This window comes from Monopterus albus, unplaced genomic scaffold (genome assembly GCF_001952655.1).
Source record: "Monopterus albus unplaced genomic scaffold, M_albus_1.0 scaffold209.1, whole genome shotgun sequence".
Taxonomy (NCBI): Eukaryota; Metazoa; Chordata; class Actinopteri; order Synbranchiformes; family Synbranchidae; genus Monopterus; species Monopterus albus.
The window spans coordinates 1498348-1512288 of NW_018128089.1; the positions used below are offsets into that span (position 1 = coordinate 1498348).

General features: G+C 44.0%; 2 protein-coding genes across 6 annotated transcripts in view; one reads left to right on the plus strand and one right to left on the minus strand.

Moving 5' to 3' along the window:
- Window positions 1-10349, minus strand: part of LOC109970860 (mothers against decapentaplegic homolog 4-like) — a 17336-nt gene extending 6987 nt beyond the window's left edge. The window contains exons 1-6 of the mRNA XM_020618711.1: window positions 10261-10349; window positions 8399-8487; window positions 6721-6969; window positions 869-1046; window positions 200-328; window positions 3-122 (exon numbers count right to left, since the gene is read on the minus strand). Coding sequence (XP_020474367.1) covers window positions 3-122; window positions 200-328; window positions 869-1046; window positions 6721-6963 — 670 coding nt within the window. The 5' untranslated portion in view covers window positions 6964-6969; window positions 8399-8487; window positions 10261-10349. The remainder of the gene's footprint in view (window positions 1-2; window positions 123-199; window positions 329-868; window positions 1047-6720; window positions 6970-8398; window positions 8488-10260) is intronic.
- LOC109970884 (uncharacterized) lies at window positions 9714-12286 on the plus strand. 5 transcript variants are annotated; one of them, XM_020618763.1, is made up of 6 exons: window positions 9714-9836; window positions 10626-10715; window positions 11025-11341; window positions 11427-11501; window positions 11727-11842; window positions 11888-12286. In XM_020618763.1, exons 2-6 carry the CDS (start codon window positions 10651-10653, stop codon window positions 11969-11971), a joined length of 657 nt encoding a protein of 218 aa, XP_020474419.1. In that variant the 5' UTR covers window positions 9714-9836; window positions 10626-10650; the 3' UTR covers window positions 11972-12286. The 5 variants fall into 5 exon arrangements, with proteins under 5 accessions (XP_020474419.1, XP_020474423.1, XP_020474420.1 ...); XM_020618767.1 differs by having other exon boundaries at window positions 9722-9836; window positions 11028-11341; XM_020618764.1 differs by lacking the exon at window positions 9714-9836 and adding an exon at window positions 9880-10078.
- Window positions 12287-13941: the final 1655 nt, after the last annotated feature.

The following is a 13941-nucleotide window of genomic DNA, read 5'->3' on the forward strand; positions in this document are numbered from 1 at the left end:
AGGGGGGGATGCTTGAGCCCCATGGTTGTCAGGTGGGGCAATCTGAAGGAAGCCTGGCCCCTCGCCCCCAACACCCCCGCTGCCACCAGCTGACAGGGCAGCCACCGTCATGGTGCTGTTGCCTGCAGGGGACACGACATCTTCATCATATTATTATTCAGAATTATGAACGTAAGAAAAGTGCATTCGACAGTCTGACCTGGGGGAGACAGAGGCATGCTGGGATACATGCCGACAGGGCGGGGCTGGCTGTATGTGTCAGGTCGCGAGGGCAGGTCGATCTGCAGACAGTCCTGAATGAACTCGTCCTTTATCAGAGGCTGAGGAGCTGGAGGAAGGTAGCGTGAGAGGAGGCACAGCCTGAGTCAGACTAAACATGCCGAGACCAGGACCAGGCTGTTTGTGTTGTTAGAGGACAGATGAAACCCAAACACACACTCAGACATCAAGTTGTCGCCAGTGTATTTAAACCACATTTCCATCACAAGTTTCTTTAATCCAGCTGTGACAAATCCACCTCCATTTCCCTGCATAACATGTCTGTCAGAACCCAGGAGTCTTCACCACAGGCTGCCTGTGACACCCTGAGGGAAACTTCACGACCTCATCTCAGACAAAGACTTTCAGGTCAGACAAACAGTGTGTTACAGTGGCCGTGCCCAAAACATCTGGCAATGGCAAACAAGAATCTCAAAGCATCAAGCAAGACAAAAGGCTGCTGTATGACAGAGTCATAAAGCTGAAAGTGCGCACATCTTCTACAAGAGCAGCACATCACATCACCAGTGTGCAAATATCAACATCACTGTAGAGTCCACCTGTAGGCAGACAGACAAGTCAGCAACAGGTGGACCCTACATGTGTTTACCTGTGGTAGCGGGGGACGACACCCTCTCATAGTGATAGGGGTTCACACACACACTGTCGTACTTCAGGTCGAAGGCAAACTGGCAGAACTTGACATGTTTCAGCTCGTTCTTATGCAGGTCAGGCCAACGCCACAGACGGGCGTAGATCACATGGGGGAATCCTTTCCTGCCTGCAACCTACAGACAGACAGGTGAGAGAGAGAGGGAGAGAAAGAGAGACAGGTGAGAGCAAGGTGAGTCATGGTTACCACGGAAACACTGTTATGAATAACTGTCTGAGAGGACGACTGTATCAAAGCACAGTCACAAAGGAGGAAAAGCCGCGATTAACAGACCCACGTCCCACCAAGAAAAACATGCTACGTTTACGTAGAGAGCTCCCACTGGGCGACACTGGCTGATTCTTACAGGTGTTCACAGGTTACCAGGGCCCAGTAACAGGCTGAATGGCTGCTTCAGAAAGTGCATGTTGCAGTGTGTGATCTGTGTGTGCACAGGTGAAGGGCAGGGATAACACTCTACAGACAAAACACACACACACACTGCAAAACACATCCGTCTCAAGTCACTCCGCTTAATTTTCTGCTTCTAGACTTTTCCTAAAACCAGAGAAAATGTGAGCACCATGAAAGAGATCAGAAGAAAGAGCCAAGTTGATCACATCAACAGACTCTTATTAGATTCACAATCAGTGTCATTCAGTCAAGGAATCTGGCTGTCGCCATAAATGAACTCACACAGCATGACAACAACAAACCCTTTGCAAAAAGAAACCTGGGACTAACAGGTACATACTCTCAGGGAGGAAAGGAAAATAAACACATACTGTAGGTACTTAAGGGATGGCATAGGAACATAATATAAAATACAGCTCTGGGTTACAAAGCATGGTATAAAGCGTGGTATAAAGGTCTGGGCCTGGCTGGTCAGGCCGTCGTGCTTCTAGCACACGTAGAACAGTCTGTACAGCCTGACATGCCAGGAACACCGACTGTATATAAAAGATGGACAAAGCCACTGTGATGTCACCCGCTGATTTACTGGAGAGTGGTGTTGAAGCTCAAGTCTGGATGTTGCCATATTGGTAGTGCCTCACTCTGCTTGCTACGACTAATCCAATAATGGGCAAAGAGGCGGAGTGTGAGCAGAGCTGAGGCGGGCTGAAAGGGCAGAATGATGGTAGCCACTGGTGGTGGGACCCACCTGTCACACAAAGCAGTCACGTCCTTCGTTATCCTTAACCTTTAGTCTCAATATAATTGAAACAGGCGAGTTATATAAAAATTCACCCCCTGTACAGGTGTCACAGAAGGGGAAATTAGCTACAGAGACCAAAACCGTTTTATGTACCAGGCTGTAAACACATTTATTTCCGCTGTAAAGTGGGGGCATTTTAACATGGGAGCCTATAGGGACTGACTCCCTTTTGGAGCCAGCCTCTAGTGGCCGCTCAAGGAACTACAGGCTTTGGCAATTCCACACTGGCTTCATTTCTTAGCCGGGAGGTTGCTGCTTGCCTTCGAATCACAGTGTGAGAGCTGTCAGAGCATCACTCCTCTTGCTGGCTTCAAAGGTCTTCATCTGCAGCTGCAGCGTTCCTCTGTCCTGTTGTTTTTATGAAGCTTGGATGTTCTCGCCTCGATCTGAGACATGAAACGGGGAGGGGGTCTGCCCCTTCTGCTAGACACCCTTTGAACATCACATTTGCTTCTGTGCATGCAGCTTTAACAGTGTTTATCAGTGGCCCCTGCTACATTAACTGACCCATTTCCTGACAGAAATGTGAAATCAAAATAACAGCCAAAGCTGGAATAGAGCAAAGGCCCACTTGCTGCTGCATCTGCCCACTTGTCTCTCCACAGACAGCTTCACTTGTTTTAAAGACCTGACCTTTCAGACGTTTTACAGTGTAGAAACTGTGGTGTGAGATCTGAGCAAAGAACTGAGACGTGTGCACATTCCCTTCCTCTACTGTCTGTCTGCTCACACACACACACACACACACACACACACACACACACACACACGTCTTACTACTTCTGTGAGGGCCCTCACTGACACAATGCATCCCTTAGCCTCCAACCATAACCGAAACCTGATTCTAACCTGAACCCTAAAACCAGGTTTGAACCCTCCAACAGCCTTTTGATGGTGTGAGGACCAGACATGTCCTCACAACGATGGTATTAAATTAAAATATGTCTATACAACCATAGATGGACATGCACATACACACACAGCGTCTGGCTTAACGTAACCTGGCCCCCTTCCTGTGTTATAGACAAAACAAACCAGCCTGCCCTCCTCCTCCTCCTCGTCCTCCAGGCTGGGGAAACACTCAGCCTTCAGTCTCTGCTCTCTCTGTCTGACATGATACTGTTACATCAATTTTTTTCTGTTTGCATGTCTGGAGGTTCTTCAGGGTTACCAGATGGATCTGCTGGTCCACTAGGAGTTCTGATTGGGTACTGGAGGGGGTCCCATGGGACTTCAGGGTGCTGTGTGACATCTTGTCTATACAATCCATCCATGGATCATTTACAAAAAGGACTCATGTAATCCTGCTGTCTTTCCTCTGGCCCCGTCAGACTCAGAATTTAAGTCCAGATATTACGTTCAGTCAGGCTCCTGCAGGCGGGTCTCTACCCTCCTGTGACCAGGGTTTGTTCCTCACTCCAGACTCAAAAATAAAGGCCTGTTGGACTTCAGACCTGGACTCTTGTTGTTAAAAAGCAGCTCATCTGTTTAGACTGACCTTTGAGTAGTGGTCTTTTTCTCTATAGCCATCTCTAACTTATTTGTTTTTAAATGCATCTTTTTATTTGTTTTGTTTTCTTTACAGGAGGAGGTGTCAGCAGGACTCAGGGAGATTCTATTCAAATTCAGTTTATTTGTAAAGCACCAAATTACAACAGTCATCTCAGGGCACTTTTCATAGTGGACAGAGGGGAGAGAGAGAAGAGAAAAGAAAAGCAACAAGACGCAACAAACAATCACTGGGCAGGGTGATTTGGCCAGTGTCTGCTCATCAGAAACGTAGAGCTCCCGAGCCAGGGCTACCTGCAGAAAGGTACAAGGAGAGAGAGAGAGAGGACACCAAAACAAAACAAACCTGACCTAGAATACCTGTCAATAGCATCCTTAAATTAATTCTGCTAAACTCATCAACACCACTACATGGGCACAAGCGAAGGCTGTCCCGTTGACTAGAAACCACTGGTACAATTAAATATACTCAGTGGCAATCAGGACAATCCAGGCCCCCAGTTTGCTTGCAATTAGTAAGATGGCTGTCGGTCTTATCCCTGTTCAGCCACACTGGTCGTTATGGTGGCATGAAATATCAGAAGACATATCACAACATTCCAAGTACCATACAGTACCTTTCAACCTTCCCTCACTGTCCTACTGGGGTTATAATATTATGCAGTACTATACAGTATCCACAACATACATATACACTACAATATATAATTTTATAGTTTTATATATAAACACAAACACAGCATTTACATACCACTATACAGTATTATAACACTATCCCATATAATAATTGATAGAACAATAATATTATATCAACCTTTATCAAAGGGAAAGCTTTATTAAAAAGGAAAGTCTTAATTCTAATCTTAAAGGTGGAGAGGGTGTCTGCCTCCTGAACTGAGACTGGGAGCTGGTTCCACAGGAGAGGAGCTTGATAGCTAAAGGCTCTGCCTCCCATTCTACTTCTGTAGACTCTAGGAACCACAAGCAGACCTGCAGGGTGCTCATGGAGCTTCTACTTAAGGGGGTTCTTGCAGGGTCTTTGTGTTGTTGATGAGGTTCCAGGGTGAACTGAGGAAGTATAACACATCCTTAAGAATCCTTCAGAAGAACCAGCAGGATTCTGAAGAAGTTCCAGGAACCAAGAAAATCAGATCATTTAATGACAATTTACTGCAGAAAACCAGGTTGTTGCAAAGGTGTCGCTGACTCTCTCCTGCCACTGTACATGGGTCACAGATGAACATCTGTGCTGGCCTGAGTTTTCTGGATAGGTTCAAAATGTTCTTACAAAGTTTTCAGGGGTACTTGAGAGGGTCCTTGTGGTGTTCGGGGGTTCTTGATATGGTTCCAGGGTGTCCTGAGGTGGTTTTACAGGAGAGATGATCCACTTCTTATAGGGCTTGAAAAGGTTCAAGGTTGACTGGAGGAGAAGCTAGCGGTTTTAAGACTACTACAAACGCATTTCTTTGCATCTCTGTGGGTTAATTAGATACCAACAAGGTCCAGTCAGTTGTTGATTGGGTTCTCAACGAGATGAGGCTTTTGTGGGTATTTGAGAACCTTTGTGAGTAATTACTTCTTGGGTTGGAAGGATGTGGGGAATTCTCGAACAGATGGCAAAGTTCCAAAGACTTTCTGTGGATGTAGTGGGTGCTGACTAGGTGCTAGTGGCCTGAGAAGAGTTCAGTCAGTCCTTCAGAGGGTTCTGAAGGTTCTCCAGGTGGTTCTACTGGCTGCTAGTTTGGTTTAATTCTATGCCGAGGTCTGTAGCAACTGGCTGAATGTGACCCGAGGAAAACTGTGAGCAGACTGAAGCATGATCCATGTTTACATCCTCTGGCCTGATAATTACTGTGCGACAGTGTGAGCCACACCCAGTCTGCTACTCTGCAGCACTTTATTATCACTGCAGACATGGAAAATACATTTCAGAAGCTGTAAAACTCAAAGAAACCCCCTGAATCTGTGACTGGTATCACAGAAACATGCATGAAGCAAATGATCGTGTGACTGTGTCAACCAGCTATGAAGTGTTGACTAGTCAACTTAATTTTAAATTTAGATTTAGTTTTCTTCAATTGAAACTGTAACACATCTACCAAATCAATACATGTGAATGTGATTATGCTTTATGTTGCATGTGTTGTGTCTTGTCTTTTAATGTGTTAGCCCTATGTTTTATTTTGTCTGTCCATAAAAAAATCATGGATATCTGAGAGTGAAGGTTCACAGTAGAACACACTCACAAATGTTCTTTCAAAGTCTGAATGAAAAGTCTCTGTATTTCATTCCTTCATAAACATAAAAGGAGCAAAGGCGGTTTTTAATAATTTCTTTCTTGTGGGAATGAAAAATTAAATGTGCTGAATTAAGCTAAACTGGAATAACAAAGAGCCAAGTCACTTCTCCAAACACCAGAGCAGCTTCCAGCTACTCTGTAACCTGCACGAAGTGTGAACACACCATCGTGTCCAGTGTTTTCATTATGATGCAGCCACTGATTTTGTATGTTTGCTGTTATGTTACACAAACTTCGACCAGTGACCAACAACATCAGTGACTGTGGTGTCCTCATTATAATGTATGTGAGTCCAGACCCTGGTTAAGTTTACCGGTCTGTGCCATAAACCTCCATTGTTATCCAACAACTATTAAACACACGAAGCACCCCCACACCCAACCACCCTTGCTCCTGTGCCTCTACACCCCCTATCCCCTTAAAAACTATTGCAGTACATTTACCCCCCCCCCCCACCCCCCCCCCCCCCCCCACACACACACACACACACTTCTCAAATGAATTTTTGTTCCTCAGGAAACACGTGGGGCCTGTCTGTTTTCAACAAACAACACCACAGACCGAGAACGGCGTCACTGTGTACAGAGTCTGAAGGAAGAACAGTCACTGATCTCTGCTCTGCTGACAATGCTCCACTACCTTCTCACTGCACAGAAGCTGTTAGAGCTGCTTCTTGTTTTTGTTGCTTTTAGTCTCTGATAGGAATTTGTGGAAAATAACACAAACACAGAAAATCACCAGCTGCCACCTTTAAATTAACAAACTGAAGGTGGATATGCTCCTGACCTGCAGCCGCCCATCTAGTGTCCTCTGGATGGTCACGCACTTGCTGGGGTGGACGCCATTGGTGGTGACAGCGGTGATGAGCGAGTCGAGCTCGTCCTCCTTCTCCTTCAGCTTCTTCACTAGGCTCTCAATGGCCCGCTTGGCAAAGCCCTCATTCTCTCCGACCTGCCGGTGGCACATGAGGCTGTGGACAATGCTGAGGCAGGCGTCGGCGCTGCTTGGGGCTGGGCTGAGCACCGACATCCTTACCTTGATAAAGACATTAGTACATCAATTCATTAGTTGACTGAAAAAGGAATCATCAGCAGATATTCAGATAATTATTCAAGTGTTTAATGTTGCATTAATTAAGTTTCCCCCCCACTGTCTGATAACCCAGTGACAGTGGGACAGGACGTGGTGTCTCTCAGCTACACCCCCCCCTCCATGACACGCTACTGCTGCCTACACTGCTCCGGTTGTTATTCCAGCTTCTCCACCCTGCATAATCAAAGTACAGTCTGTAAATTAGCCCTGCCTGCCACCTAGCCAAGGACAGAAGAAGGTTTTTTCCAGCCACCAGTAGTCATGTCAAACAGCCATGGAGGAGCTCTGGGCAGTGAAAAGTCTGAACCAGTCGCTGCCAGAGTGAAGAGGTGGCGTCTTTTGCACAGAGAGAGTGGGACAAAGAAACAGCAACAACCAGGGTTAACATTGGTTTGGCTGTTTGACATGGAGAGGGTTAAAAGTAGCCAAAGGACTCAGACTGGATTCATATGTGGCGTTCTTCCTTCTGGATGTGTTAGCATCTAAAGCTAACGTGTCTGTTTTGATAACATCAGTCACCTACAGTAGCATGGTCATGATTTTACCTTTGTGTTGAATTTGTATGATTTTAATTTGGGAGAAACTGGAGCTTTGTGTAATGTCAGTGCTTTGTATCACATTAGCAGTAATCAGAGTGTTCTACTGGGCTGACACGCTTACTGTCAGCCAGCTAACGCTAGCTTCAGAGTGGAGGCTGCAGTTTGTACAGTTTGCCCAAAATGGCATTTGGTTGTAGACTTTTAACTTTTTTAACACAGAAATGTCAAAAATAAAATTGTAAATTCATAAATGTAGATAATTGGTGATTTTCATCTTGTATTATATTAAACTGAATCTATTTGGTTTTTGGAGGGCAGATCAGACAATCGAGGTATCTGAAGATGGCACCACTGTTTCCTGGCATTTTATTGACAAAATTCAAAATAAAATGATGATCAATAATACTAAGATCAATAACTGCTTGATTAACAGATCATGAAAATACTTTTTGATTGCATGAAAATATTACAGAATACAGCGCTACTGATATATGGCGGCACAAATTAAATCCTGGTCTTACTGGTATCTACAGCTTGATCAGTGATCAGTATAAACAAACTCCAGGTGACGAACTGACAGGTTGGTGGACAGGCAGAGAGAGACATGGAGAGACAGAAACACTGATAAACACAGACTGGCAGACTGGCAGAGAGGGACACAAACAGGCAGGTTGGCAGACAAACAGACATAAAGGCGGTGGACAGGCAGACAGGAACATGGACAGACACGCAGGCAGGCTGGCAGACAGACAGATGCGGTTACATCAACAGTTGTCACTTATAAGACCTCCATACAAACAGAAGCGTCAGCGGGCTGTCTCAGTTCCACTCACCGGTACTCAGCTCTCTCCGCTCGGCTGTAACCCGATGACAGTGACGGCGTGACCGGTTGTAGTCGATGTGTGCGTCTGGTCCAGACTGTCTGCACAGAGATCAGAAGGGGTGGGGGCGGAGGGGCTGTGTCATGCATGCTCCCTCGACAGCCAGACATAACAGGAAGTCGGCTGATGACTGGACTTTAGAAAAATAAGAGTACCTTCACAAGCTGAAAGGAAAACCCCAAAACACTGCGTTTAAAAGTACAAGGAGTCTAACGCCCTGGAGATCGTGGCACGCAGTGCGAATCTTATAAACCAAGGTAAACTCAAATAAATAAGACATCCAAAAAACCCACATCACACGAAGCTTTATTTACCAGTGATTTGAGCTTTTATTTTGAAGGTTACGACCGGAATGCATTTCCGTTATTTATTTAACATAGTCTGAAAGTTTGTGCGCGTGACTTCTGTTAAAGTGTAAGAGCCAATCCCTGCTCTGGGTGTGTGGTTGCCCCTGGTTACTAGGTGATTGACAGGTCATCGGGTAGACTTTAGTGTCATCTCATGCTGAAGCGAACGCGTGTTCCTAGCTGTAGGCCTAATACATGAATTAATCAATAAACCAGTGTTTCTAAGGGTTCATAAGTTAAGACCCTTTAACAGCCTACCACAAAGAAATAAATTTAACAGCTTACCGGTCTCACATCAAATTAAAAGAGATGAGCCCTAGAATAATTTAGTAGGCTACACAATTTATTTTTCACATTTATATCATATTAATGTCAAGTCCTAATATCGTTAATTGTAAATACAAACTGGACCTGGATAAACAGCAGAAATGGATGAATGAATAGATAGATGAATTAGCCAGCTGAAAAATAATAAAGCTAGCCTGGTTGAAGTCCACATAGCAGTGGTCTGAAACAACTGGAGCTTTTCCATACAGTTTTTGCTTTAAAACATTTTATACGTAAGGTTACTGTCTACAGCAGGACAGAAAAATGTGACGTTTAAATTATATAGGCCCATATAATGTTTGAATACCTTCTAAAGACTTTTTAAATGTAACTGGAATCCATGCCTTTAAGATTAAAAACCTTCAGATACCATGAAATCAAATATAAAAATAAAAAACCAAATAGTTTTTGACCTAATTTTTAAGCTTTATCACAAACGTTCATGTCAAATTGTTTTAAAACAGACTTTCTTCCTTTTTGTAAATTAGCAATAGAATTTCTCATTATTATTAAGGAATTGCTTTCTAAGTGTTGTGATGTAGCCTGGAGATTAGCCTACATTAAATAATGTCACAACTGTCCAGTCTTTTTTTTTTTTAGCTAGCTGGCTAGTTAGCTAAAACATTTTCAGTATCTTTTTCTTGGAGTTCGCCTGTTTCAGTCGGACCTGTCTTTGGTTGAAGAGAGAACTGAACAAACCGGCGAAACAGCGACAGGTGAAATAATTTAAGAAAGAACGTTACCTGTCAGGGGATGATCTTATTTCGCTTTAGTTAATGCTACATTTGTGTAGTTTCTTGTGGTGGCGTACTGTAAGATTTAAAGTACTTACCGCGGTATCACCTAGCGAACCTTAGCTAACGTTACTGTTAATAGAGAGATAATCGATTAGCTTTTAGCGTTAGCTGAGTTTAAAGCGACTGCTTTTATCCAACTTGACACTCGGCTGTCTCACAAGGTGATGCTAGCGTAGCTAACTTTAGCTAAAGGTTGTTTGGTACATTCCCAGTCACGAAAACATTTAGGTTAATGCTAGCTCCAAATGTGCTGGTTTGTGCAGAGAATGACTGATAATCCCCGTTACAAATAGGTGAAACTCAATATTTAACAATTTCTTGTCAATTTAAAATCACTTTATACCTTAAAGTTCAAGACTAGTGAATAGTTGTGGTCTCCTCTTAAATTCGGCTGTGATTTGGACCAGGAATCAGCACGTTTTAAGTAAAAACCCATTTCAACCTTTTAGCAGCGAAGTTAATGTTACCGCCCGGTACAGCGGATTGTGTGTGGCGCGAAGTAACGTTTTAAGCCAGTTAGCTACATCCTGAAGTAGAATCCGCTTGTGATGGGTATATGTCAAAGTGTGTCTGGTCTTAAAAGTGGTGTTATGTGCCGATATCAACTTCAGCATACAGCCTGCTGTTTTCCCTCTTTGTAATAAAAGGGGTGTCTGTCTTTTTTAAAATTATTTAGGAGTTTTTTTCCCAACCATCCACGTTTTGTAGGAGAAGTCGGAGAATCAGGGAACTGATGGCTTCATCGAAACCATGCTCACTTTACCTGAGAAGCACCTCAGCCGTTTCCCTCAATGAGCGGTGAGACACACTTATCTCATTTTGGTTAATTATTGTGATTTTATTCTGCCTGTGCAAAGTGCTTTGGTCAACTGGATGTAGTTTTTAAAGTGCTCTATATAAATAAAATTGTTTTGATTCCTGGCCATGTGAGCAGATGTGTGCTAAATCAGATAATGTAGGATCTGGTCCAGTTTTGCTGTAATCCTGTAATTTATTGGATATGGAAGTGTCTTAGCTGCCCTGAACAGTGTATGTCTTATTGTAATATTATCCATGTCTCAAACACGTGTTGCTTTCACCCCTGTCATCACGCTCTGTTTCTGTCAGCAGCTTCTCTCAGATTCTTGTGGACCAGCTGACCCAGCCCACAATGGTGAACTTAAACCCCATCCTGCAGCAGCAGGGGACGGTGTTCGGCACCCCGCCAACGGTCCTGCTGGTGAGGAAGAAGCAGGTGAGTCACAGACCGATGAGAGCAACAGGTGGCCCAGGCTGGAGGTGCAGGAAGAGGAAGAGGAGGAGTGTCTGGACTCGACTTGGCTGGCGGCAGGTGACTTGTTGCTGCTCTGCCTCCAGACCTCGAGGTTTCTGGAGCTTCATGAACAAGTACAGATGGAGACCCAGGTTCACTTCTACCTACAGGAGTGAGTCCATGATGTTGGTGCTGCTGATGCTTCAGGTGTTAGTTTAGAAGAGGACCTCAGCTGTACCTGTGTGTTTCCTCTACAGGCAGACGTAACCTACAGAGCCAACTCGGACAGCATCTACTCCAGGGGAACACGAACATCCTGACAATGACTGCAGGTCAGTCCCTCATCACATTCACACTGAACTGAGCTTCAGAATGAGCTTCTCACTGTGGCAGCGGCTCTGAGAGCAGATCGGTTTCCCAGGCATACGAAGAGCTGAAGCTGCTGCTTTGAAAAGCACCTCATTAAATTATTAGTACTCTCTTGTGTCTGGGTCAGTGCAGTATCATGGTGACCACTGTGTGGAGCTTCATGGTCTAACAGTATTTTCTTCCTGCAGGACAACACTTGAGTCTGCACCTGTCGAAGGGCAGGGTCACTGCCTCGAGGGAGTGTGACCTGAGCAGAGACAAGGTACCAACCAAGATGCAGCTGGATGCACAGCTGGACGAGTACATGTCCCTGACCAAGAGCAGACTGGACAAACAGCTAGACGACTACATGTCCATGTCCAGGAGCCGTTTGGATGCTGAGCTGGACGAGTACATGTCGATGGCTGGGGAGACACAGCTATACTCGGACTGAGACACTGGAGGGGCAGGGAAACAGTTTCTGAAGCGTTCTGGACTCAGACTGGTTAATTTTCTTATCTTAGTGTTCAGCTGTTGACTGAAGCAGCAGTTTTCTTTAGAGACTGAGTGAAGGTGATCCCAGTACAGTGTCACCATGTTTAGTTTTACTGGAGATTAGCTCTTTTCTTTGTTTGTGTTGCTTTGTGTTGTTACTGTTCTGATCAGGTGTATACTTCACTGACCACTCTGTGTTGGAATATTTTCAGTCGATCAGATTGTATTCCTACGTTTATAAACCTATTTTAATAAATGGGAAGTTACCTGCCGAGTCATTTCACATTTTCTGAGAGTGAAGCCTTGGAGACAGGTTGTATGAGTATTTTTCTGGTGGCAGTGCTCCTTTATATCTCTGAATTCACAGTCTGTAAACATCTCTGTGCAGCAGTGGTCAATGCAGCCAAAACCCAGGGTTTTTTTTCCATTTTCACCTTTACCTGACTCTGACTGTTTTAGTTACATTACAGATTCAGATAATTCAGGATATATGCGTATACAAATTATTAAGTACTATTAGAGGTTAAAATAAAACCTCCACCAGTTACAGTCTACCCAGTGGCACTTCATCATTAAAATCAGCTCTACTTAACAAACATCAGAAATAATAATCATATCAATCATATCAGAAGGAGTACTTTTATCGTTGGTACTTTATCTTGATGCTGGTACTAAGTATTTCACTACCTGTCAGAGACAAACCTGGTACCACTAAGTATTTCACTACCTGTCAGAGAAAAACCTGGTACTTTTTACTGCACTACATGGATCTGATAACTTCAGTTCCTTTTCAGAATCAGATGAATCAAACCAAACACAGTAGAATCATCAGACTCTGTTGATCCCAGTGGGAAATTCACCAGCTACCCAGTAGGATGTAAAGTACTTCACAGTATAAGTATATAAGGTAGTTAACATCAGCTCCACCTTTACCAGCTGCAGCATTAAAGTGATGAACACAGTAATGTATCAGTCAGTAGGATCCAGTAGTATCAGAGACATTAATGTGACATGGGCCGTTCTACATAGTGACTGCTGGTACTGGTGGTACTTCAAGTAACCTATTATTTAATATTACTTTTGTACTTCAGTAACATTTTGAAGGCAAGACTTCTAGCAGAGTATTTCTATGCTGTGATACTGGTAGTTTTACTGCAGTAAAGAGTCTGAGTACTTCCATGTCTGGAAGTGGATGCATACACTAGATTATCGCAGGATGTGCATTCGGATACGTTTTATCTGCGAGAACTTGAAGCAGCTCTGTCCCAGAGAAACTGGACCAGGTGTCCAACAGTTGTTGGACTCCAGCTTTGTGGTCCTGACTGAAATCTGGGCTCTGCTGCTCAAATGTGATCAGCCTGCAGGCTTGTTGCTGCCACTCTGCCATCTGTTCCTTATTTAAGATAAGTTAATGAGTGGAAGACATTGCCCCACTTCGTCACAGAGAACGTCAAAGACACCTAAACCCTGAGGACTTGGACTGGAAGAATCTACCTTCCCCGTCTGGTTCCTGCCTGCAAATAAACAATCAGCAGATGAATCAATTACCTCTTATTTCCACTTGTTCAGGAGTTTCATTTGTCACAACCTGTAGATATTTATAGATTCCAGAGAAAGACAAGGCTCTAATATTCCAAAGTATACTTCCACAAACATTCTTATACAAGTGTTTAGTAATGTGCACTGTCTAATCAGTAGAGTTTAAATGATCTGTCCCATCTCTAGTGTTTTATTGATCAGTGTCCAGCAGGTGGCAGCAGAGACACTGAGCAACTAGTTACTGATCAGTTTGTATCAGTTGATTGATCAGTTAATAACATCACACGAAGCAGCATACGTGAAATCATTTATTACAGGACAAAAACATATCAAACATCAGATGATGAAAATGGATCAGGAATCAATCAGCTGCTTTCAATCATATGGAGT